This window comes from Triplophysa rosa, linkage group LG13 (assembly GCF_024868665.1).
Source record: "Triplophysa rosa linkage group LG13, Trosa_1v2, whole genome shotgun sequence".
NCBI lineage: Eukaryota > Metazoa > Chordata > Actinopteri > Cypriniformes > Nemacheilidae > Triplophysa > Triplophysa rosa.
In genome coordinates this window covers 15,533,117-15,559,413 of record NC_079902.1, presented here as the reverse complement: position 1 = coordinate 15,559,413, position 26,297 = coordinate 15,533,117, and the positions used below count along the sequence as shown (strand labels likewise).

Here is a 26,297-nt window from a genome sequence, read left to right as displayed (position 1 = left end):
AAGGAATGAGGGGAGGAAACCTATTCTGATATTCCTGTTTCAAATGCGCTGTGGCATCCATCTAACAAAGCAATTCCAAAACAGCATCCCTGATCCGATCACGGCCTTGCTGCCTCCAGCTCCTCCGTAACGCGTCTGTGCGGTTAGGCACCTGCGCCGGGATAAAAGGATCAGAAGTTGGAGGAAAAACAGAGATTGAGGAAGGACGGCAGACCTAATGCTCCGTTATGAAGCTCTTTGTTTGGTAAGGCTTGAAAAGGGAAAAATGCAATAGAGATGTTTTATGAAAGAAAAAGGGAAGTGATGAAAGCACAGTCTGCCCAGGCGTGAGCCACTGCCCTAGACTTGAATTCAAAGTCCAAAAACAAGCCGGTGGCCATAGGGATATAACAGATCGCTTTCTCAATTACTACTGAGTGAGAAGAGAAAAATATATATTTCTACAAAGTCAGGGTATAAATAAAGCAATAACTGTGCTATGTTTTTTTAGATTAAAGGCGAGTGGGTGGATCAAGAGGAAAAACATGAAGAAATAACACATCTTTTCCCAAAACAAAAGAGCACTTCTTTTCATCTCTGTAGCCCATCCACACTTTGCTAAATCGAGTCAAAACTTCGAGTCACCAATTGAGTTATCGCCTGCAATCTCAGGCCATCACATCCAACAGGAAGCACAGCGCCAGCAGCGAACAAACCTTTATACTGTAACAACAACACAGCTTTGCATGTCAGATGACCACTCGCCGAAGTTAAAAGACAAAGAGAGCTCTAAGACAGACAAAAGCAAAACAATCTTCACCGAAGGCAGTGCCCGTGCCCTTTTAAAGCCCTGTTTTATTTTGGAGCATCCAAAGAGATTTTGATGGACTATTGTGGAAAGTCTGGCCCAGTTAGGCTCTCGAGAGCGTGAGAAAAGATTAAACATAGGCTCACAGAGCAACCCAATTACAAGTGACAGTTCTCTTAATTTCACCACAGAGGGAATGTGGAGGAACCTCGGAACCGGAGTCGAACTCCATTACCACCCGGCCTAGCCCCATTTCCATTAATAAGTGTTGCTTGAGAGAGTTGCACGGGTTATTTTAAGGGAGAAAGGTGTTGAGGGAGAGCATGGTGCTGTTTGGAGTGTGCTGAGACTAAAGATATGGGTCTGGCAGTGCGCTGTACTCGCATCTGGGAGCAACAGTCAAACAGGCTGGAAACGGGAGCCTCTCGGGCCCCACATCATCTAATCTCAGATGGGCTGTCCTAATTAAAACTGGACTGAGCTGTCTGTCACGCTGGGGGGAAAAGTCACAAGCCTTCGGCCATCCAGCCGATGCGCGCAGGCACAAGAGCTCCGACATCATGCAAATTAAGACTTTATATCACCCGGGCCTAAAAAACGGAACGGAATACTAATTTAATGGGTTCAAATCACATCGTTCAGCAGTGTTCACAGCATTGAGGGAATGCAATTATCACTCGCAAAAAAAAAAAAAAAACCTCTCTAAACCGGTTAATGTTGATCACTAAAATGTTTTATAAAATGCTCCTTGGGAGGTGTTTTCAATTTTGTTAGGTAAGCAAGATCTTTAATCCGTCTTGTATGTGTACTCAAAGCAGAGGTTGAAATAAATGCATCGAGTGTTTGTTCCAGAGGTTCAGAGAACGCAGCGCGAGCTCATTTGAGAATGTTTTTATGTAGAACCTACATAATAAAAGCAGCTGACTGTGACCTGGAATGTGTTAATGGAGATACTTTGGCAAATTCTCCTATTTGTATTTCTAGGTTACAGCCTCACAAAATGTTTTGCCTGAGCGTGTGTTATTAAGAGAATGCGCACCGGAAATATGGCAGTGAACAGACTTCATTGAGTAGAAAACATCTCTTTAGTTGTGCATGAGATGTTCTCATTAGCTCCTTTAAACCTTTTTGGCAGATTATTCTCTTCTTTTGGAGTAATAACATGTCTCTCTTTTCCCCCTCTCTCTCTTTATTTTGAGCTTTCTTATTATCATCTGTGGAGCATAGCCTCATTATTTTGTTTTCTGCTTCGATTTCTTCAAGCTAGTGAAACAGACAAGACACAAATAGGCTTCATAGGCAACGGCTTTATGGGCAACATCTTTGTTCTGCCCTCACTCTTTAGGGTTCCAATCACGATCAACACTAAAGATGCGCCCGTGAATTAGAAGTCGGGCTGACTTACAATGTTTACAAGCATTTGTAAAGGAAAAAGCGAACTGAGATTGTCCCGTCCAACAACTCTGCGGCCACGTAATCAATGGCCGACGCATGGCTGCCAGACAGAAGTGTGTGTATTTCTACAAAATGGACAAAAATTTCATTTGCACCCGATGGGCGGCGTTCACGTACAAGAACGGGCGAATCAATGGAGGCGTACAGAAAAGATGAAAAAAGATCATTTCAATGAATAACATTAGTCTTTTCGATTTCCTAGGGAAAATCAATGGTCATCCTGCCCTATAATGACAAAGATCACCTTCACATTACCGCCTGGGCCTCAGCCGTAAGAGCTGAATCTTCCCCTCAAAGTCCACGCTGGCTGTGAAAGTAATGGCCACTCATCTAAAAACTGCCTTTGGTTTCACTTTTTCAAGTCCAAAAACTCTCCAGCCGAGGCAGAGCCGGCACTCTCGCTGTTTTCCAACTCTGTCATTTCATGCTTAATTCTCTTACTATTGAACTCAATAAAAAGTTCCTCTCACCTCCCTGACTCTCTTTCTTAGAGAGGTGCGCGTTCTGAGGACATGATGGCAGAAAAAAACACACCTTTCAAATGCACGATTGCACGCCCAACTTAACGGCGTGCCATTCTGCATTAAGGTCTAGTGGAGAAGCAATCTGTCTGCAACACACACACGCACGTATGACAGCCCAGCCTCTGAGATGCACACATGCGTCCCACATCTTGTGTGTTAGTGGGAGAGGGAGGGTTGGGTATAATGAGCTTGTTCCATCACGACTCAGTGCCAAAGTCTCTCAGTGGTGCTGTCTGAGGGAAAGCAATGTGCGCCACGCTAACAGATGTGGACTCTCAGTGAGTGCACATACACATATGCGTACTGCGGCACGCTTTCCCATGCACGAAGAGCGCCCCCTGAGACCTGACCGGACAGCATGCGTACACTGTTGTGCCCACCCGTGTCCATTCCACTTACACTCAAGAGCGCCAAGACACACTTCTTGAATATGTGGGCTGTTCCAAGCAGTCCAATTTTATGGGGTATCTATGAGTTAATAATCACTGGTCACCGTGTGCTTTCACTTGTGTAACTGTGTAAACATGTGGTGTCTGAGTTGAGACATAACACCCTCCAGTGCAACCGTGTTTAACCCCCTTTCACCCAATATACAAATGTTATTCTGCCCACACGACCATCTCAACAGTAATGCAACAACTAAATTATTAAATTTGACTTCCAGTGGCCTCACTTTATCCAATCGCACGAGTGCGATATATAATTCAGCAAGAACCGCAGCACTTCTTTCATTTGGTCCAACTAGGGATGCTCATTTCGGTTAATTTCCTGAGAACTGAGAACCGAGAACAATCATTATCCGAACATTAACCGTTAACCGATAGGATTTTAATAATAAATTGGAATGAAATAAAAATACATGCCGTGTCTCATTTCGAAGGCTGCGTCCTCTGGAGGTCGCGTTTGTCCGCCGCATACGCCTTCGCATGCGACATCCGGAAGACGCAGACTTCGAAATGAGACACAGCTACAGCTGACGAGGGTCTGTGACACGTTAAAAATACAAACTTTTTTTTCACAGATTTATTTTAACATGCAAACAGCAGCAGCATAACGAATAGATCAACAACAGCAACCGTTTGGAGGAGTAAAGCCCTGACAAATGTGGCCTCAACAATCATATGAATTACACTTGTCCAGTTTCGTCAAGTGACTTGCGTGATCGGATTTTAAATCCAAAAATCTCGAAAACGTTTCGGAGGGCATTTACACCTAGTCGCACGCGTCTGCACGCTCCGTGAGTTAACACTTTTAGCATATTTTGTATTATTAAAAAAATATTATTCATATTATTTAACTTAAAATACACATACCTTTTAAATCGTTTAACTCATAGTATTAACCGGTCAAAATTTTTACTATCGGTTAATGGTTAAACAGTCAATATGAGCATCCCTAGGTCTAACAGTAAGATTTCATGCCAGCTTCTGCTCCGTTTTCCAATACCCATCTGGGTATATTAATACTATTTCTTTGACAGTGAAATGTATTCATTACCAGTGGACGTGACAACAGGAGAATGCTGGTTGTAGCCGGTTATTTTGAGAGGTAAAGTCAGGCGCTCTCCAAACGCCGGGCCTCATTAAGCTCTAAGAGAGACACACATGCGCTGATGCGAAACAGAAATCTGGATTGCTGCTTGAAGAGGAAGTATTAAATCTACAGTACGGTGAGGGTACGGAGAAAATAAGAGCAAATGAAAAAGGAAAATTAGTTTTTAAAAACTCTGGATTAACACCCATTACAATGGTCAAATTGTTGCGCCCATAAATAACTACACACAATGTCGGCAGAGTTCATTAGATGTTCAGAAAGCCAGAGTAAATCACAATTTGGATTAGTTTATTTTGAATTTCAAAAGGACTAATGAACATCTGGAGAACAGGACTTCAATGCGACTATTTTATCAAAAAATATCGTGCTGTATAGCATTGTTTTTCCAAAGTTGATATTATGGTTTTATGTATGAAGAGGTCATTTGTAAAAACAGATAACTCAATTTAAAATAAATAAAAATGTGCATTCCAAGTAATATCAACCAAACTGCAGTTGGGTTGTTTTGATTAAATAATAATAACTCCAAAAATACAGCTACCACAATAAAACACAATATAAACATAACACAGTAAAAACATGATTTGTGTTTTTTTACAAATAAACTCTTCACGTGCATGTGTCATTATATTACCAAAACCAAGCTCAAATGTTCATATAAATGTAAATATGGATTATAAATATAAATAGGGTTTTGACAAGGAAATTCAGTGTGAAATGATGGTGTGAAAAAAAATTAGAAAACAAACTGTTAATAATATATTCTTTTAAATTATTTAGCTGTATATATAAAAAAGCATAAGAGAGATTTATCTCCATTTTAATTTTTTCTAAACTTTTACTGTCACACCATAGGAGACATTTACACTCTATTTGTCAACTACCCACATGTCTATGTGAACAGTGTCGCATAGTGTTTTTTTGTCAATTGGCATGTAATAAAAGATGAAGTGCAACACACAGGCTTTTAACAGTATTGGCTCTGATTTAGTGACAAATAGGAGGCTCATCAAATACATTACAAACAAGTAGAGACACCCAAAATGTGTGCACCACTTCATTCACAATATGTAGGTTATGAGCTTTTACAAGTTTGAAGATCTAATGGCATTACGAGGTATGGTAACCAGCTCATTTTAATACATTTTACAGGATAAATACTTAAAAACCAACAGAACTAGTAAATGGTCATTAAGACAAATGATTTATGCAAGAAATAAATGACAAAATATGAAGATTGTGCACAACAGCAACGATATGAAAAGCTTCATGTCTGCAATTGAACACAACCAGAGACAGATCCTGGACAGGTACAATTTAGACAGGTCGTAAAAATACACATGTTAGCTGGCACGTTGGGTATCCACGCAGCACTTATGCAATATCCACACAAAAATCTTGTAATAAGGTGATAACAGAATGGGCGAACACAAATATACAAGGACAGGCCCAAACTGACAAACACTTAACAACACATCTCTAGATGTCTTAAGCACCGATTCGACAACACTTTGCAGTTAAGAGAGTTCACATAGTTCAGGAAGCCCATTATCAAGCCTCGTACTTAGTTCCATGCCTTCTGTAACACGGTTCACTGCATCTCCTGTGCTTGATTTACTTCATGTCTGGCAGCGATAACCAAGTGGGCAGAGGAGTGGGAACAACCCAGAAAGTCACTGGTTCAATCCTCAGAGCTGGTGGCGTGACAGTCAGCTGACCTTCCCGGGAGCCATTCCGTCACAACTACTGGCCTTCTGTTGACCTCACTCGCTTTGAGCAGCAATGAATGCGCAGTGTGCTTGAAATAAGACTCTTTGCTTTTTATGGGTTTGGCCATAAAAAAATCAATGCAGAATGAAACGCATAAAAACATTCCTATTCAGGTTTATATAACTGCACTATCATGAAAGATAAACACAAGCATCACCGCCTAAATCTACTCTGCTGGTGTGCAGCTTGCTCTTGACTACTTGAAAACACACACTACTGTAACTTCACAGTAGGCAGGGATCAGACCGACCCTTCCTCAAAGTCATTTGTTCAATTATTTAAAAGAAAAATGGACAGGAATGTAGACCAGGTGACCGGTACTGATTCTTTGTGTGTCCACAGGGAACGCAGTGCATTAGAAAAGCTTTTTTAAAGACAACCAGCGAGTCTAAAACGAAGAGCCCAAATAGGTTAAAAGACGCTAGGGGCTTAAACCCATCTTGCCTTCCTACTATCTGCTCCCACCACGCAACCATCAGCAAGTATGAAAAAAATCTCCCCTTTTCCAAGCTTTTGCTCAGCCTTTCTCGCCTAGATCTTTTATGCTCTTTCTCCCTCTCTCTCGCTCTCTCTAGGGAGTGAACAGCACGACGCAGCAGGCTCTGGTTGTTGCTGATGGAGGGATGGTGTAACACAGGCTGGGCATGTGGGACGCAGGCCTCTAAGCAGCACCTGTCTGAGTACAAAGCTCACCTACCTCCATCCCTTTCCTCCACTCCTCTCCCCCGCCCCTGCACGGACACTGGGAGAAATGCCGCCACATCACCTCACGGTGCTTTTCATCACTCCGTGACAGCGTGTCAGCTTCGCTCCCCATCACCAGTGCACCGCACACTGATCTTCAGCATCCTCGGCTGTGCTCGGCTCCAAAACCCGGCAATGTGACATCAGGATAACTTCACCTTCTGCATTCTGTGCTTCTCTCTTATCACACACACATATTCCTTTGCCAACCCCCTGTCCTCGAAACTGGTCACAGCAGCGGGGTGCGATAATGAATGGGTTACAGTGGGCCGAGTGATGGGATGAGGAAGAACGAATGTGTGTGTTTGTGCAATCCCCATCCTCCGCAGACCTGTCAACAGCATTCTCTTTTGCATGAGTGACTGGCTGTCAGTGTCAGGCCTACATACCTGCCTCCAAAACACCCTCACCCACAATTACTGTTACACGTATTTCAGCCACCCAAATCACTGCCATGCACAGGGAAAGAAAAACAGGTTTTTCACCCTCCCAATTTTTACAAATATCCAAAATGCTTTACATTTACATGTATGTATTTGGCAGATTCTGTCATTGAAAAGTGACCTGCAGTGCAATTGGGTGAACAGTTTTAATCCATTTATCCATCATAGTTGGTCTCTGAGTAACCACAGCTTAATTGCATGTGAAGCATGTTTTGCACCAATATATACAGTATATAAATATTCAATTAAACTGAATTGTTTCCAGGGAATTAGGCCAATGTCCTTGGCATTATAGCCATGGTCAACCAGTTGAGCTACAGAAATACATGAGATGTCACTTTGTATCATTCAAAATTGCACACCGTTGAACTAATTATTGACCAACAAACCAGACAACAAAAGTCATAATCTCTAAATAGCTTTATAACGTTGCTGTTAAATGTGCCAATGAAGGCTGTCTAAGGAAGTGGTTCTCAAACTGGGGGCCATGGTCCCCTGGGGTGCACCAAGATGGACTCGGGGGGCTAGGAGGTTACAAATTGTATGGAATTTTATGAAATATAGAAATTTATCATACATTTTATGCAATCAGAGTAATAAGACCACCAACGGAAAGAATTGATGTTCCAGAATTGTATAACTGATTATGTTTTTGGTCTTTATTCGAGGGGCCTTAAAGCGATGCACTCTACACAAAGGGGGTCTTACAAGAAAAAGTTAAAGAACCACTGGTCTAAGGGCACGACTAAGGCTGAATTACAGATGGCTTAAGGTGGGCGTACACGGTTCGATTTTTGCTGTCGTATGAGCTCGCAGGTGATTTTTTTCCAATTGCGAGGAAATCGTTGATGTTCGTATGGTCGCGGCTCATATCTTGTACGAGGAATTACGAGCCGAGCAGAGTGCCTTAAGATCACTTCTTGACCTCCCGATCATTTTTAAACATGTCGAAAAAGTTCAGGAGCTATAGGATTGAAACCGTGACATGTATGCTGTTGAACAAGCCGATTTGTTGATCTATCTGAAATCGACCAATAAGGAGTTACTATTTGCACAAACTTGCGTGACACGCTATGATTGATAGGATATCTTCTGTGATCGCATCAAAACATGCACGAACAGATACGTTATTACCTCAAGTTGTTTTGAAGAACAGAAAGTCCATGCTGTTCTCTGCTCTTCAACCAAACTCTTTGCCATGCCCTTTTTTTTCTTTTCTTTTTTATTCTTTCGCAAGCCACTGCTGCCACAAAGAAAGCAATCTCTTCTTCTGACTCCATGTTTTTGGCGAGGAACTTCGTGCGATTGCTTCGGAAATCGGCAGGTCTTACAATCGTGTCATGTATCACTGCCTCTGTACACTTCTCAGTTTTTACTCACTCGTGACGTGTGCGTGGACAAACAGTCTTCCGACCATCAGGCTTTATGTGCAAAAATGAAGGACTTGTGGCTAAAACCATTACGTCGTCCTTTGAATATCCCCTGAACATCTGAATGCAATCAAGATTCTGGAATAATTCAAAATAAACGAGTCCTTTCACTCTGCATCTCTTCCATCAAAACATGCCCTGACAGAACAATCCTGGGAGTGAAATGTGTGAGAGAGATTGGGTGGGTTAACGAAATTGTGAAGTTACTTAAGACAAAAAGTAAACACGATAAGGTTTTTCATTAAACACACAAAAAAATGTGTTTAATATTTAAGCAGGAATGGGGTCCTGTATTAATTACTGTAATAAGTGTGTATATACACTGGAACTCTGGAAACCATTACATTTGTTTAAGTGTTGGAGTGTGTGTCCTCCTAAGTACAGAAAAAAACTCATAAATCTTCCAAATCTTGTTTAACTTTAAATCTAATCTGTCCACCTCTGAAGAAGAGTATGAAAAACATCATTAGCTTGTTACAAAAACAAAGGAAGTCTTTGATATGTCCACACTAATGTAGTGAACCAAACGTCTTTGTTTGTGTGTGAGCTCCAGGTTTTGTCTCCATTGTGGGAACCATAAGAATAGAATACCCTATAATTGTGGGGACAAGCCAACAGCCCCCATGAGAAAAACAATTTAATAAACATACTAAATAATGTCCTAATGAAAATATAACAATGAGATTTAGGGGTATGATTATAGAAAACACCATTAGAAAAACGTGCATGTGTATGAAGTGACAGCGAGGAAATGGTTTTCTGCAGAGCAATTAAATTTTGTTGCTTCTCAGACGCAATCAGCAAAATGCAATCTACAGGTATCCTCAGTGGAAAGAATGGGTTTAATGCAGGGGGCCGGGCTGCTGTTGCATGGCTGCTCTGCTGGCTGGGAGTGTGCTTGTTAAAGTTGATTTATTAGGTCTTGGTTTACACAAGCTTTCCCAGGCAATGCAAGGTCAACTGTAATGGCCCTCAGAATGTGAATAAATCTGCGGCTAACCAATACCAGCGTCCAGCTCTTCCTTTGCCTTTGTTTACCTCTCCCTTCAGGTACCTCTGCCATTAATCTGAACAACATCTCAATATGCATTCTTATTATTTACATAGATTATGGGTTTGCATCTGAGTGAGAGAGAAAGAGCAAGAACGGCTGCCTATGTCATTTACAATCGTAAAGTAAACAAAACTGTTTATGAGTATATGTTTATACAGTATATGACGCTACATTTAAAATAGCAGTTTTATGCAATTTTAAGCAGACTGATTAATCATTACCCCAAGTAAAAACCCAGCGCAAGAACAAAAGACTCAACGCACAATGTCATATTCCACACACTGACAGTTCATTCTCACATTTCACACAGAAAACATCCATAAACGACAACAGAAGAAAACGCTCCTCAAATCAGTAGCTCTTATTTTTTTCCTTTTGTCACTTCCTCTATTACATATTGTGCATATCAAACATTCCCTATGAGGCATGAGGGAGCAAATGTATTTGTTTTTGGATGTGAGGCATATACAGGGGGGAAATCATTTCTTTTCTTGTCGGCAGAAGTTGTTGATTCTGTTTTGACGCGGCTCCATCACGCCTGCCTGCCCCCTCCTGACATCTACGCACACAAACGGCAGATCACACAGGGAAGTGGATGTCAGGAGACAAGCATGATAATGGATGCCACCCTCCCCTCCGTCGCATTTTTGCACTACAAATCGAGACAGTTTTTAGTCACGGCCCTTTCTACGAAAGATTCTAGCTCTCCACGACCACTTTTGTTTCTCCCTCTAACAATGTTCTGTCTGCATTTTGCCTTTTGTCTCCTCTCTGCGCTCCACTGGCTGTTTTCTTATTAAAGGAGTATCTTCACTGGGGACTGTGCTATTTCAGGGCCTTTCAACTGAGCATGCAGACACGACTTCCTTACTAATCGAGTATTCTACATTTTTCCATCGATTAATCGGGTATTCGGATAATAAGTACTTTTTCTTTATTAAAAAGCAATACTAAATATACAAGAGAAAATAAGACAGGTCTCTTAAAATGAGTAAAACAACTAATTTGTTTCCTTTTTAGAACAATTAGTTTTTATTGCTGAAATAGCATACATTAATATCTGTGAAAACTAAACCCATTTAGTACATTCCATTGCCATATTAAATTCAAAATGCAATATAATACAAATATATAAATAAGAAACATGAATAAAAATGGAAATAATAATTTCAAACAATAGCCTATGACTTTTATTTTGGCAGGTTGTCAGAAGACGCTTATTTTTTAGTATGTCTGTTTCTTCACTCAAACAATAACATGTTTGTGAAATAAACTCTCAGCGCAACTCTGGAGGTGAAGTTCATGTCCTCATTCAGCGCAGACGCAGACAAATTCATGAGCATCACGCGTGTAGCACGTTAAACTGTGCAGTTCATTCACTCAGACACGCAGACCAGACAGATGAAATGTGTAAATAACAGGATTCGGTGTCCACTAGTCCGCATCTAGTTTGATGGACTCAATGCAGCCGGAAAACAAGTTTCACTCGTAAAATAGACTAAAACTAAGTAAAATATCAGTTCACCATTTCAATAAGCTATTAGGGCTGTGACGGTGGCAGTTTTTTACCACCACGGTGGTAATAGACAAATCGACCGCGGTGGTGCGGTGGTTGAGAAATATATATTATTTATATAAATAATATTTATATTATTATATTTGCGTGTAGCAACCACATGACGAGTGGAAGAGAAATATAGACCTTATTTAAATACTTGAAATTGTTAAATAATTGAAATATGATATCTGAAATAAATGAGGATGAAACATCCGTCAATGTTTAACGCGCAAATCCATCAGTGAAACGGCACACTACAGCATATAAAACATTTAAATAAACATCAGTAAATAATGAAAACTTAAATGATATAAGAAAGCTAAATACTAAATAAAAAAGCTCTTGTTGCAGTAACTTCAGTCAGTGGCGTATTAACCCTTACAGTCCTTAACAATTCCATTTGAAACAAACTGTTTAAACCTACATTGGCTTTCCTATTCAGATTGCCATAAAAACTTTACTTTTTCCGACTCGTTGATGTGAAACTTACTTGTTGACATTGTCCAGATTAAAATGTGTACAGCTGCACTAAGTGCGCGTTCAGAAGATGTGCACAGGAGCGCAAATGAAGAGATGTCTCTCCGCAACCGCGGCAAAACCTGCGCGCGCTCCGACACTAAGCAAGCGGGTCACAGCCAGTTTTGATTTTACGTATCTGTTCATTTCACAACAAGATCCATTGCAGAAGCCGCAGAATAACCTGGGTTTTGCCGTGCAGGCCCGCGCTCGAACGCACCAATGGAAACGTATGCCAATAATTTCTGTTAATTTAAAATATTTTAAATAAAACCATCCACAACTGAAAGGCTACAACTAGCAATCGTTATCGCAACTCTCATATTTATTACACCTATATTTGTCAGAGTGACGTGCACTACCGCCGGTGGCAGTTCACCACCATCATTGCACTTTACCATCGCGGTGGTGCGGTTGTTACGGCAACCGTCACAGCCCTATAAGCTATCAGTTATTTATCAGCATGAGAAATACGTGTGAGCGGTGAACAGACTAAAATGCTGTGTCTCACGGTGAATGCTGAGACTTGAGAGCCCTATAACATGAATAGAGTTTAACGGGCTGTGCGTCAGTAATAACGGTCCGTGGGGAAACGCAGTGCTCCGTGTGTACTGTAGTTAAATGGATTAAACGAGGCTTGCCTCGATGATTTTTTGTATTCGAATAACTCGAGTTACTCGAGGAATCGTTTCAGCCCTACTTTCAACATTCCCAAAGCGTGAAATCGGTGCAAAAGTGTGATAAATCTTTCAAAGCCCTTCAGGCCGGCACCAACACGACTGTCAATAAGAGAACAGTTGTAGAGGCTGTTAACAACAATGAGAGCCCAGAGTTGAGCCGTGCCGTCAGATTGTGGTGGATTGGTGATGTCTGCTGTCCACCCTGCTGTGGGGGTGACCGGTGGAAGGGCAGTGCTGGGCCGAGCCCTGAGCTTTCAGCTCCGATGCCTTCTGCTTGTTAATGCTGCCTGGAGCCTAATGCTGCGAGTCGTGCTAACAGGAAGACCCCAACCCCCACAAACACTCTCACCAAATCTCCAGTGAGCTCAGCAATGGGCATCTCTGTGTAAACTGTAAGAAAAAGTCCATCTTTCCAACTCGCATGAGACGTGGTCGACAGGAAGCGCATGCGGACACACACATACAGCACATAAAAAAATAGCCAATAGATCCTCATCCACATAAAAACACAACCAGTACAGCCATTTAAGGATCACTTCTGTAACATTTAACACTTCAACAATAAGTTTCAGTACAATTACTGCTGAACTTACAAAAAACACACCTGCTGTAAGCAATATGACTGTTTCTTATGTATGATCTGTGGGTATCTTTGAAATCAGTTTGAAATTATGTGGTTTCATAACTACATAATTTAACCCTGTTCATCAGGACACTGACCTTCTGGGATCCTAAAATATAAATTAAATCCTTTTTAGCCCCTCTCTCTCTCTCTCTCTCTCTCTTTCTCTCTCTCTCACTCACTCACTCTCCCTCTCTTTTACATACAACAAAAACACAACGACAGCCAGTCAATGCATTCCAAAAAATACACTAAACTGCTCCAACCTGCTTCAGGTATTGAGTTAAAATCTCCTCACAATCCAAACAAATCCAAAAAAGCCATGAAAGGTCAACTTCATCTTTTGCAAGCCCACAGAACAGTGGGCAGTCAGCCAAATCCACCCACTGAGGTCAAACATTTTTTGTTCTTTTAACAATAAAAAACTGAGTCTGAAAAACATTGCAAAGTCCAATAGCTGTACACACCAACATCGATCTGTAAGATTGTGTCAATTAGGATAAACACAAAGTTTGACAAACAGCCTTCGCTTCCCCCCGATGGTGAATGGTAATAGACAGAGTTGGGACGCTAATAATAACCCCCTGACCAAGGCATACCCTTCATCTCGCACTCCTCCTCCACCATGAGCTCTGTAACACTGGCGCTGCCAAGACCTACCAGTCAGATTAGCATTAATCTTTCAGCTAATGTGGTAAGTTTAATTTTAGGAAATTAACTTTTGCCTATAGGACTCCTCAGAGCCAAAATGAATTGCACGTCAAGCTGTAGCCGGCAGTCATACCCAACACCGCACAAAGCTATCCACCAGCTCATTGTGTATGTAAATGCCTCTAATTGGAGCAGGCAAGCAAGTGTAACGATGCAATTTTTGTTATGATTTCAGTTTCCCCTGGTGAAACATTTCAAATAAAAAGACAAATGCATAAAGCCACATATTTAATAAAAAAGGAAATTGGCCACATACAGACATAAATTGCCACCTTTGAAATTACATTTGATTAAGTAGCAGAAGTGATTTTAATTTGAAGTAAAAATAAATAAACGATGCAGAGGATTGACGCAATTTTACGAAGAGAAAGCGGGACTGGGAATAGATGCTTTTGTCAGGCAGGCGATCTATGTTGAAACCCAACACCTACCCGTTACAGTAAGTGTCTATAAAAAATCGTATCTGTGAGTTAATATCAGTCGGGTGCCAAGAGGTGCATAAAGCAGACTGGAGACGGGGGATATTTCCGACCTAATGCAATTAATAAATAACACTTTCGGCAAAGAGGTCATTAACACAAGTTACTGGACTGTTTCCTGCTCTTGTCAGAAGATCAGGCGTGTACACACTGTTTCGCCGAACACTTAATTATTAGGATTGGGAGGCATCTTCTGCAACTTCTCCGACAGTTTTCCCCAGCTGATTACAAAGCCTCCCATTCTCATTCAATTCCAGTCATTAACAAGAACTTCACCAATTTCTGTCTTACTTTTGCAATTATATTTGAAGGCTTTTTAGTGAAGAGCTAATGATTCGGCTTATGTCACAAAGTGTGATTAGTATCTTTGCCTGAAGCGGGTCCAATTCCAAACGTATTGAAGCACAGCACATGCTGAGAACGGTCTATTGCTCTGATTAGGTATAAAAATTAAGCTAACAAAAATTCAAATGTAGACAAATGCTAAACCTGTTTTGGGGGGAAAATAATGAGGTTGAGAACTTCCATGAAACTAGTCAACAACATTTACCGACGCTCATCAAAATCAGCTAACCCCAAACCTCACACTAAACAAACAAGCGTACAGTATCAATTGCATCGGCCTTTTTTCAACAATGTTGCCTAAAACTCAAGTCTGATTGCAACAATGGATGTGAGCTTAACATTGCTCAGAGGTCGAGGGTTGGCGAGCGAGACCCAAAGGTCCACCCTGATCAATGGGCAAGTGACAGCATGTAATGAGAGACCACACCGCGGGGACGCGGGACGCTCAAAGCAAGGGCCAATGTAACGTGATTTAGAAATTGTTTGCTGCCACAAGGTCCCCCTCATTTCCTGCATCCAATGTGCATCCCTAGAGCCTCATTCTGCAACACGATGGAAAATAAATATTGATTTAACAGGCCTTCAATGCAAGGCAAAAAGAAATCGGGAGAACATGTAGAAAGGAAGAGAGAAGTACAGAGAGAAGAGCTAGTAGTACTTGAGTAGACGAAAAGAGATGAACAGCAGAAATGAGAAGGGGGAGGAGGAGGAGGGTGATCCAAAGACGCAACATGGAGACAAATTAAGAAATTAAGTACCATTTCACTGAAGGTACTGTGGAATAAAAGAATAACTAACTTGGCTCATTTATTGAAGCAGACATCCCAGTATTAAAATCTCACTTAATCAGCTTTCAGCGACGGTGTGGTTGGGGATCTGTGAACAATGTGTTGAACAGCTTTGCACCAATGGGAGCAGCTGTAATTTTCTGCAGCCCTTTAGTAACTTACAAGTAATGGTTTATCTCTGCAGACTGTCCGTGATTGATACAAGCTCCCCAAATCTCCTTAGTTCCCTCAGACACAGTCTAATAAATACAGGTCAGACGTTCTTCGTATTCGTTTTTGGCTGTTAATTCTCTGACACTTGTCTAATAGGATACGCTGCTCATATTAATTGTATTGGCGCACGTAGTGCTTAAACCCTCCTGTTTATCGCAGTTCTGTTCTCACATTCAACCCCATTTGTACTAGCTGTACCTGAAAGAACAGGTGGCGCTGACTGGGCTGCAAGGAGACTAAAGCAGTGAAGAAAGAATACATCATCAATAGAATCTAGTAGAAAAAGACCACAGAAATGCATCCAAGGCAGTTTGTGGAGGATGACCTTCTACAGGTTTTCTTTAGACTAACTCAGATGTGTTGAAAAAAGTTAAAGAGTAACTATTACAATGTCCTTAAAATTACATTTCATGCAGTGTGTAATGTTGCTGTGGAAATGTAAGCAGTCCGTTAAGTTGTAAAGCCGAAAGTGAACGAATAACAAAGTTATTGGCTTGGGAAAAAAGGAGTCGACTCTGAATAACGCGAACGAGTCGTCTGTCGTTCTAATTTCAGTTCCGTGTCAGATTTGCGACAATGCCTGCCTAATTTCCATTACGACGCTGTACGCGGTAGACCAATCACAGCAGCCTAGACAATCTGTCCAATCAGATCAGAGCTGTCAGAAAGGAGGTGATTAGACAGATGAATCGCCGAACGAATCATTTGAGAGTCAGTCAAGAGGTAAGGTAATAATAACTGCCTATTATTAGAAACCTTTTATGTACGTAAACTTGTTGTTGGACACTCCATAAACCAAAGTAGTGTGGACACTCTAAACAAAATATTCGTGACTTGACGATGAACCAAACATGTCGCGAGTCGTTGCTCTAAAGTAAATAATCTGACAGCTTTAGAAGTGATGTATAAAGTCTGATCACTCCTTTGACGTTCTGCAGACCAGCTCGAGCACCAAAATAATTGGTGTCAGTAGCATCAAACTGGGATCCTTCAATCCACAAATATCTAAGAGGGAGTCTTCTCTTTCTATTCTTTGGTTATTACAAATAAAACCGTTACGGGAAAATTCCCAAAGGTAACGGGAGGCTCGCACAACTTTGAATTTAAACTGTACTGTTCCTGACTTGCCTTTAATTTGGGATGTGGGCATCAAACTTTACCGCTCTGGGGAACACAGCGAAACATGGCCGGTGATACATCCTCAACATCACTAACCATTGGCAAATGCCTCCTTAAATAAAAGGTGCAATAAATCAGGTTCGGTCTTCGACAAGACTGATGCGATGTGAACGCGATGAAGGAATAGAGCGTTCTTAAGAAACCCCAAACCATTTATTGTTCTTTTGAAAGTTGTGAACGAGTTTAGTTTCTCAGATTGAGAGTTTTAGAATCAGCCATTAAAATGAAAACCAATTTAGATCTTAGCGCCATCAAGACATAATGCATTTAGTGGAGGGAGAAAAAGATAAAAGAGATGTGATTCTTATTATCTAATTAATCCTAGCATGGCCCAAGGTTATTTAATTTGTTGAAAGATCATTAACAAGTCCTCATCCGGCAAATAAAATAATCAGGATCTTAATTTGCTCAAATTCAGGAAAGGATGGCAATAAACAAAGGCGGGTGATATTGAAGGCTGGAGATGGCCGTGGAGCTGACGGAATTAGGGGAACACTAATAACAGAGAACTGTGGGCAACTTAATGGCTCCGACAACAGTGACAATCATTTACACATTGTGCCCACATGACGCCCCATAAACAGGGAAACAAAGAATTAAGTTGTCAGCCTGAAATGATGGGTATTTAAGTGACTGAAACATGGTGTGAGGAAATTGTTTTTTGCCTGGCCGCTTTATGTTTGTCTATCACAGCAAACGAACGCCCCAAAGAAAGACAACTGTAATTCATCAAACTAAAATTAAGAACAAAAGGGAAAGAAGCTGAAGTGGAGAAAATTGTTTAATGATTATGAGCTGGAAGACAGGGTGATGATCTGAGAAATCGGCGGAGGGAATTAACGAAGTTGCCTCTGAAAGAAAACTATTACGAGTGTATATTCCACCACAAAAATTTAGTATCACAAATTTGGTGTTACACGACACGCTAAGTCACGTGTTCCGAAAATAGGCGTTCGAATGATGCCAGCTCATAGTCAAAAGAGGTAGATGAACATTTCATTTCCATCTTTTCTCTCGATCCATAACACCGTGATCACAGGGAGAAATGCATACATCAGATCTGGAATGATCTTGGCCGAAGGTAAGCTGCTGTGGAAGCTTCCGCTGTTCTGACCACTATATCTTCAACATCCATCAAACACAGCCATTAAAAACCAGCACATATAAAATCTGCTACTTAAAAAAAATCAATCTGTCCCTGCAATCGATTACTTATGTTCCCGAAAACGGACCAGAATCAATAGGTTGGCAGGGCCGCCTGAAGGATGTTATGGCTATGGCCATGGTAGTTCAGAATCTTAAACTCTTTTATCTGCAGAACCCACGACATCTGCAATACACATCATCAGTATCCCACAGTCCATGAGAGACAGGATATATATATTTTCATAAAGTCCTGCATTCCGCTTCCTCTCACATACTGAGATCACATTATTAAACAAGATTTAAAAATAAGTTGCATTAATATTGCACAGAGTGTGAAATGAAAGGAGTAAGTTTAAGTCCCAAAATGAGTGCTGAAGAACCCCAAAAACAGATCTCAATAGATGTTTACTAAGGAGAAAAATGTTTCATCCAATTTTAATGGTCAGTGACTCTGAATTTAAATGGTGACCAGTATATAAAAAAAGTCTAATTTAATGTCAGTGTAACTCCAGGGAATATTACATTCATTTGCTGATAATGAAGTAAAGTTTTCTTCAGTAGAAGTTTTGAACACTACATTACATTTAAAATGACTGGACTATGACTCTGTCGCACATACTGATTTCAGTGTGGCGTGTGTGCTGAATACAGAAAGCACCGCTGAATGGACAAAACTAATATATCAAAAATTCTTGCTCACTCTGTGTTCAGATCATATCCCAATAATAATGGCACAATGTGATATTTCACATTAAAGGGATAGTAGTAAATCACCTTTTTTTCATTTCAAACCTGTATGACTTTCTTTCTTCTGTAGAACACAAAAGAAGATATTTTGAAGATGTTAGTAACCGAGCAACGGCGGTGCCCATTGACTTTCTTTGGTTTTGTGTCCATACAATAAAAGTGAATGGGTTGTTCGGTTATCTAACTTATGTGACACAATACAGTGTGATGAAGCCATTACGAAAACAAAAAGCGAACAACCGCCCGCAAACGCCAGCCTTCAATATTACAGCAGGACCAGAACTGGCACAATTTTGTGCCACAGCCGACCCTGGCTTGAGCATGCGGCTTCCAGGTGTGCTTGTAAGTGTAAGCGTGTATGTGTTGGCAATGAGGCGTTTTACTCCAGCGTTGGAGAAATCCCATGCCGCAGCCAGCCCCCCCACATCTCTCTTGGGCTGCCAAAGTAAACAAGCGAGGCCGTGTAACTACCACATCGCCTTATGATGGCTCAGACGCAGGAGATGGAGGATCTCCCCGTTGCGGCAGCCAAGCTGACAGACAGCCAGATGTGGAGAAGCTGGCCAGATAATACAGCATCACACACACGATGTTCATGCAGAGTCTTCACTAAATCCCTTGCCAATTTGCGAGCACTCATAAACACATACATACGTGTGCTAGCACGCTCAAATCTTAATCAACAGCACAGACATATTATGCCAACCACTCACACCATCGCAACCCACGGCACACAACATGGCAGAAACTTGTTCCTTACACCCTATACTATGTGTTTTCTCTTTGAGCGGGATCCAAGCCTTCCCACACAGTGTTTGTCTGTGTGTGTGGGAGTACACACACGAAAGCGCGCCGAGGCCGCAGGCACCCTGGGCCCACATACATTGCTACACCGCTCAGCCATCACACCACTGCTTCTAACATGATGCAATTAGAGCAAAGCCCTTGCAGGACTAAACATGCTTACCCAGTGCAGTTTGCTGGTGTAAAAAAATTGCACAATTATTTACTTTATCATGTTTTTTCCGTGCCTGAAGCTATATGGACGTGAAAAATATAGTTGCTTTTTTGACATATATACAGTGCATACAGTAGGGTCTTAGGGCGGTTTCACATTAGCACTTTTGGTGCGCACCCGGGTTCGATTAATGTCAGAGTTCGGTTTGCTTGGATGCGCACCCGCTAACTGTACCCGAGTCCGCTTAAAAAAGGGAGGTCTGGGGTGTGGTTTATGTGAACTCCAGTACGGATCGCTGCTGATATGAAAGCAATCGTACCAAATCGCGGAAGTGATCGGCTATTAATGACGTATTATTTGGTAAAAATGTGTGTGTTTGTCACTCACTTTTCTGACGCTCCAAGTAGAGAGCTGTACATCTCATTTCTGTTCGCCTTCAGCATTCTTAAGAGCATTTGCACTACATTCGTAAGACAGAAGAAAGTGCCATTATGTACTGAAGCTTTGGAAACAAATCTAACGGTTCGTAAACATAAATGTATAAAAGTGAAGCGAGCATTGATATGCATTTATGCAAAACGAATTGCACAATATAGTCCCTTAAAGTCTACAACCATTAAGAAAATCTAGGCCATATAAACATTTGTGACACCATCCTGATCTCTAGGGAATTTGTAACTATTTCACAAGGTGGCTAATTCGTATGAACTCGTACGATGGGAATCGTACAAAAACATACAATTATTTGGAAAAAACAACGCGGAATAGTTTTACTACTACTAATATAACCATAGATATATATAACTAGATGCCGCATTAGCAGCTGTGTCTATGGCCCACCATAATGGAAAGGTGCAAAGTCTGTCTGTGTTGCCGAGTCTGCAGTCTTCTCATGGAATTTGGCTTCTTTCAAACTGTTGCTGCGGGTTGTTTTTTCCCGCATGTTAAGAGTGAAAGGATTTTGTTATTTAGCTGTCATCTTATGATGATTTTATTTTTAAAAGTTGTTATTTGGACTAGGTACATTAGGTTACGGATGATTGATTTTGTTACAAAAATCTTGCAACCCCGCCAGAGCGCTTGAATGAGGCATCTTGTTACATATATTAGTCATTTTATCTGTACAACAGAACAGCAAATATCTGGTATAGTAAATAATTTGTGAATGTAATATAAAGAATGCTACATGCTTCAATGGAAGCCAGAAAATCTGTTTTCAACTTTTGTACAAATGAATTAACATCAGCATCACAAACTGCTATGATTAGTGACCTAGAAACAATGCTGAAATATTTCCTGATCATTTTGTTATCATACCTTGTTTTCCATTTTTCAAACCCTTTAACTTCATACAGCATCAAGTAAATAGAAGCATCTCTTTGCAAAGGCCAGTCTCCGTTCTTGAGGTTTGGCCTTTAAATAAAACACACCTACACAGATAAACAGTAAAAACAATGTGTTTGTGTATTTCTTTGTAGTGTCTAAAATATTGCGTCTCGTACAGTTATTGTTTGCAGTCTTGGCAAGTTCACGGTTTGCATACAAATGCTAATCAGAACCTCACTCTTATGTCTCAAGTTCCACTCCTCAAAAGAACAAAGAGAGAAGAACAAAGACATCTGTGAGAAGGCCAGCGACAAGAGCGAAATTATGCAGTAGCATCTCTAGGACACCATCTCTCCTGTCTTTCTTCAGAGCCTGGATACAGATAGCAGTACAGGAGACTCATCCTCCATTCAGCTCAGCCGCTTCTGTGCGATGCATCTGAACAAAGACGCAGGCGAGATTTTGTGGGCGAGACCGTCCTGCGTTTCTTTGCCCCTGCACCAAACCCTGCCCAACTCTGTGTGAACAGACAGAATTTCCCTTCCTCGGCTTACTGTTTGACTTTAAACAGAGAGTCTCTTAATTCAAAACCACTTACGGTCTTGAAGGTGGTGGAAAGAAAAGACACTTTTCCTCTACAAAGAGCATAAGTCTGTAACGGTGGTTTGGCATGCACAGTTCACCCAAAACATGGTCCCCCCGTTGACTTTCCATAGTGGGATTAAAAATCAAGTCAATGGGGACCATTTTTGGGTAAACTTTATAGGATTATAATTATAATTATCATTTAAACTATGTAAAGTGAAGATCCGTGGCGCTGATAAGAAAATCAGCAATTTTGACAGCACGTCTAAAACGTTCAAAACCAAACATCACACCGAGTTTAAGCAAAAGCGCACTCTTGTGTGGCTGCTTATGTATGTACAACTTGTGAGCCTGGATGCGTTCATCTTGCTCGTGTCATGGCACAAAGATGATGCGATTCTGTTTTTCCACAAGGAAAATAAACAATGAGGATTAAATGAGCAGGAGCAAGGGAAAAGAAAGAAAAAAATATAACCTATCTGCTGGCAGAAATTAATTGTGTAGCATCATCTTAATCACCTTGTTCACTTGATAAAGCACCAGGGGAATAATGATTAGCAGTAAAATAAATCTAAGACTTCCATCCCTGAAGTTGGATGGTGAAATCAATGGCAGGACACAGCCGACACAGAAACTGCTGCAAAGCGATCAATCACCCTAACTTTTCTGAATCCACTCGCAACCTTTCCTCACCTAGTGCAGCCCAGGGAGACTTACAGGAAGAGGAGACAAAGGCATGTCAATACTGCCCGGTTTTCCATCAAATGTACTCCTTAATCACCCAGCATTTAATGCTGTACGCTCTCTGATTCTCCCCTCCACACCAATAGCGTTGGCCAGAGAAAACACACATTTACCTAGTCGCTGCTCTGTGCGAGCCCTCATCTATCTCCACCAGGAGCCTGGGTCTCCATTAAACAGTGTGAGGAGAAGTAGGGAAATGTTTACTCTTTATTGATGTTGTTGTCTCCATTGTCTCGGCGAGCCTTGAAAAAGCTCCAGTCATTACCTTCTCTTCACCCTTCTCCTCACTCAAGTCACTGCTCATCGCAAGTCATTGTTCAAACAATTAGCTCGATAAGACGAAGTGAGGGTGAGAAAGGATGTTATGGAGAAATTGAGAGCAAGCACCTTCGCAGCTGCTCTTCTCGATCTATAAAGTGCAACTCGACCAAGAAAACAAAGAAGTCTACATCAACAGGAACTCTTTTCATAGTGAACAATTGAAGTCGACAATTTCGACAAAAACAATGAAAACAGAACAATGTCTGAAATGCAGTCTCCTTACCATCCTCAAACTGCCAAAAAAGTGAAACGCAAAAATCAATTCTGTGACTAAAGATCAAGCCAAATTCTCGTGACAGTAATGAACCGGCGCCTACGTTCTGTTTAAGATGACTTGAAGGATATCCATCTTAATTGTTGTAATTACTGGACCCCCAGCAGTCGAGGTCTCGCAGTGTGGCAAACACACCCACGGGAGAACATCTTGTCTCCTGTCACTTCTGGTAAATAGCTCTCTACTCTGATGAGCTCATCTCCCCGTCTCCCACTCGCACATCCAGCTTGATAGCAATTATTTTTGAGGCCATCCCTGGCAAAGCGCATTATTTAGATTTTGGCTTCTCAATCGAGTTAGCTCACAACTCTCCACCCCTCAGTGGGTAAACGAATCACTTCATAAGGAGGGAAACAAATGATGTTTTCAGACGTATTTGCCCAGATTTCCACCATTTGTATTCTAAGTGGTTGTTTATGGGAACGGAGATCCGGGGCATATCTTTGGTGAAATGAGCTACTTTATACCATTTAAATATATTACAGCCAGGGGCTGTGCACATTTGAGGAAACATCTATGCAGACAGCAGTTAAAAGATAAGGGGTGAGGCGAATACCCAATGAGCATGACAGAACAATGCAATTTCGAAAGCCGGGTCAAAGGAAGGTCACGAAGGCAAATGGAGTGTGCCCTATTTCTCTCAAATCCCAAATATATCCCTTGAAAAACCATGTCAGTCTGAGAAAAGAATGCACAAGTTATATTTGAAGATCCCCTGCAGGAGCATGTTTGCATTAAATCCTAAAGCTCGCTCGGCTTGTTCCAAAAACATCCGCGAATGATGTGGTGGCATTTCTGTCGTTGGAGAAAAGCAGGGTAAGGAATCTTTTGGGGCTGCTGAGACTCGATGTGCTTTCTGCATCTCATTTGCTTTCTTTTTGGGACCGGATTCAAAGGAGCTCCGTCGAGCCATCATTTAGCCCTGCACCTGTCACTCACTGGGAGAATGCTGGTTTAAAGTATCACTGGCTGATGCTTTCTGACTCTAGATGACAGCTGGAAGGCGAATATTGAAGTTTCTCTCTTAGTCTTTGATGGAGTCTATGCGAGAGCCAAAGTGATTTCCCCCGCACCTCAACTGGAGATATTGAATATAACACTACAGCACAAATCTCCTGAACAACACGGCACTAAACCACACTATATATACACCTGTAACACCCACACACCTAGTCAACTGTTCATTATAATGCATCGACTTTATCATCTATTTGACAACAGTTTAATATAAACAAATCCTCCGTAATAGATATCTAAAAGCTCTCATCATAAAAGATTATAGCATGGAAGCTCTGCACTCCACATGAAAGTTGTATAAATGTGCTTTCATGCATATGTCAATAGCGGAGGTAGGTGTGCGTGTACTCCACTGAGGTGAAGGGAAGCAGAGACGAGGTGGGGCCAGGGGGTAATGCATGTCAAGGCGCATTACACTTTAGCACTAATGTTGCAGACAGATGGAAGGATGAATAGAAGGACGGATAGGCAATCTGACAGTAGAGAGACACTAGCAGAACAGAATGATGTGGTGAGGAAAATTCCCCGCAGGAAAGGCAGCATGGAGAGAGGAGTGCTCTCTATTTTTAGAGGTGGGGCTGGAGAGATGCTTGTGACAGCCATCCACTAGCAAACACACAGTCAAACAAAACCCCACGGAGCTGCCCGCCTCAGGTCGGCTTGAGATGATCACAACTTCAATAAATCATAATCCCCATCATGGCCATGTTGCTCAAATAAGGCCCTCCAGGCGATGGGCTTCTTTTAGGGTCCTTCTGTTAACAAGAAACTCATCTTTTTTTAAAGCTTTTTTTGGTAGCCCAAGGTAAATTGCTTGACCTAAACCAAACTGACATAACGTGCTTGAGAGCGAGCGTACTGCCATTACAGAGTCATACAGAACGGGCAGACTGCTGAGACTAATGGAGGAAGAGTATTAAAGCATTTGTGAGGTTTATTTGTTGTTCTTACATATCACTATAAGCTACCGTATGTAGTGGCGGCTTTTTTAAGGCGCCGGCTGATATTGTGACCTCACCGGTGTAAATAAAAGATTTCAACTAGAAAGAAAATGTCAACACTAGAGAGTGGGTTAAAAAACTCAGAGTAGTTGTTGCATTCAAACAGCTACAGCTAAAGTAATGTAAGTCACTGAAGAGAATGTGAAAGGAAGAAGCTTTTAGAGTTGTATATCATATCATCCTACAGTAGAAATAGAGGTGAGGTATATTTTCTGAAGTAAATGCGAATGATGCTCATCTATGAAATACTGGGGTGATGTAGGTGGCTGCAATGTTGTTGCTATGCAGTCGCCAAGGTGTTCTGACATTGCAATACGCTACCTGGGGTGTTCTGTGTGTTTGATTAGCAAGTCTGCAGACTAGTACCAAATATTAAAAAAACTTACATCCGAATGCTTAGAAAAGCAATAGCCCAACTCTTTTTAATAAGCCACACGATTTAAGGTATTACTGTATGAATGTCTATGACACAAATAGTGTAGGATAAGTTACGCTCCAAAATTCAATATTAAGGTTCTGGGTTTGTTCAAATCCCTAACCTCAGGTATAAGCAAAAGTCCCAGCGATGTTTGCCTTAGCAGACTCCACTAACATGAACAAATATGAAAAACATAACGTGCTGATTTGAAGCAGTAAACTATCAGTTAATGTAACATGCTCAACATGCCCGTCATTCACACTGCAGATGCATTAATAAAGAAGTCATCTCGCCTAATTTAACTTCAGTCAACTCATGGCCGAAAGCCAAGCGTGAACAGTGCCGGAGCCGACGGTAGCCCTGGGTCCTAATTATGAAAAGTTAAAGAATGATTAAGTTGAGTGCTGTTTAATGACTTTCCACTGTGGGTGTACACTGGCTGACTGCAGATTTGAGTTTTAATTCACTCCCACATTTGCGCATGCTTGTAATCCACGTGCAGGTAAGATTATCGCACGGAACATGCAAAAATATTCAGAAGCATTGCTTCACGAACCCAAAAGCTCGCCGTGAAATATCAACCGGCGTGCAATATTTTCAAAAATGGATGTCATGCTGGCATAAGCACGTTCCCTGGGCTGTTTGCAACAAATTATTAATTTGTTCTTTTTCATTCGGATGAATAATGAGGCGACCATACAAATCAAAAAAGAGCTCCTAAGTCCAAGGCTGTTCTTTAGTATTGCTGGATAGCTCGCTGCCAATGTCGCTGGCCCCCGGAGAGAAACTGGGGCTGTTTCACATTCACTTCACACCAATGGAAAATAATCATTACTGCTTCAGTCAATAATGAAACAAGGACATGGCAGAGAGAACGCGGGACAAAGGAAGATGGTTGTCAGTATTAA

At 41.3% G+C, this 26,297-nt stretch overlaps 1 protein-coding gene across 8 annotated transcripts in view; it reads right to left on the bottom strand.

Annotated features, from left to right (window-relative positions):
- Positions 1 to 26,297, bottom strand: part of diaph2 (diaphanous-related formin 2) — a 419,173-nt gene that overhangs the window by 347,865 nt on the left and 45,011 nt on the right. The window contains exon 1 of one of the 8 annotated variants that reach the window (XM_057348939.1): positions 8,412 to 8,826. The exons of the other annotated variants lie outside the window; for them this stretch is intronic. Within the exon in view, the coding sequence (XP_057204922.1) occupies positions 8,412 to 8,477 (66 nt within the window). The 5' untranslated portion in view covers positions 8,478 to 8,826. Of the gene's footprint in view, positions 1 to 8,411; positions 8,827 to 26,297 lie in introns of those variants that run through there. 8 annotated transcript variants of the gene reach the window in all.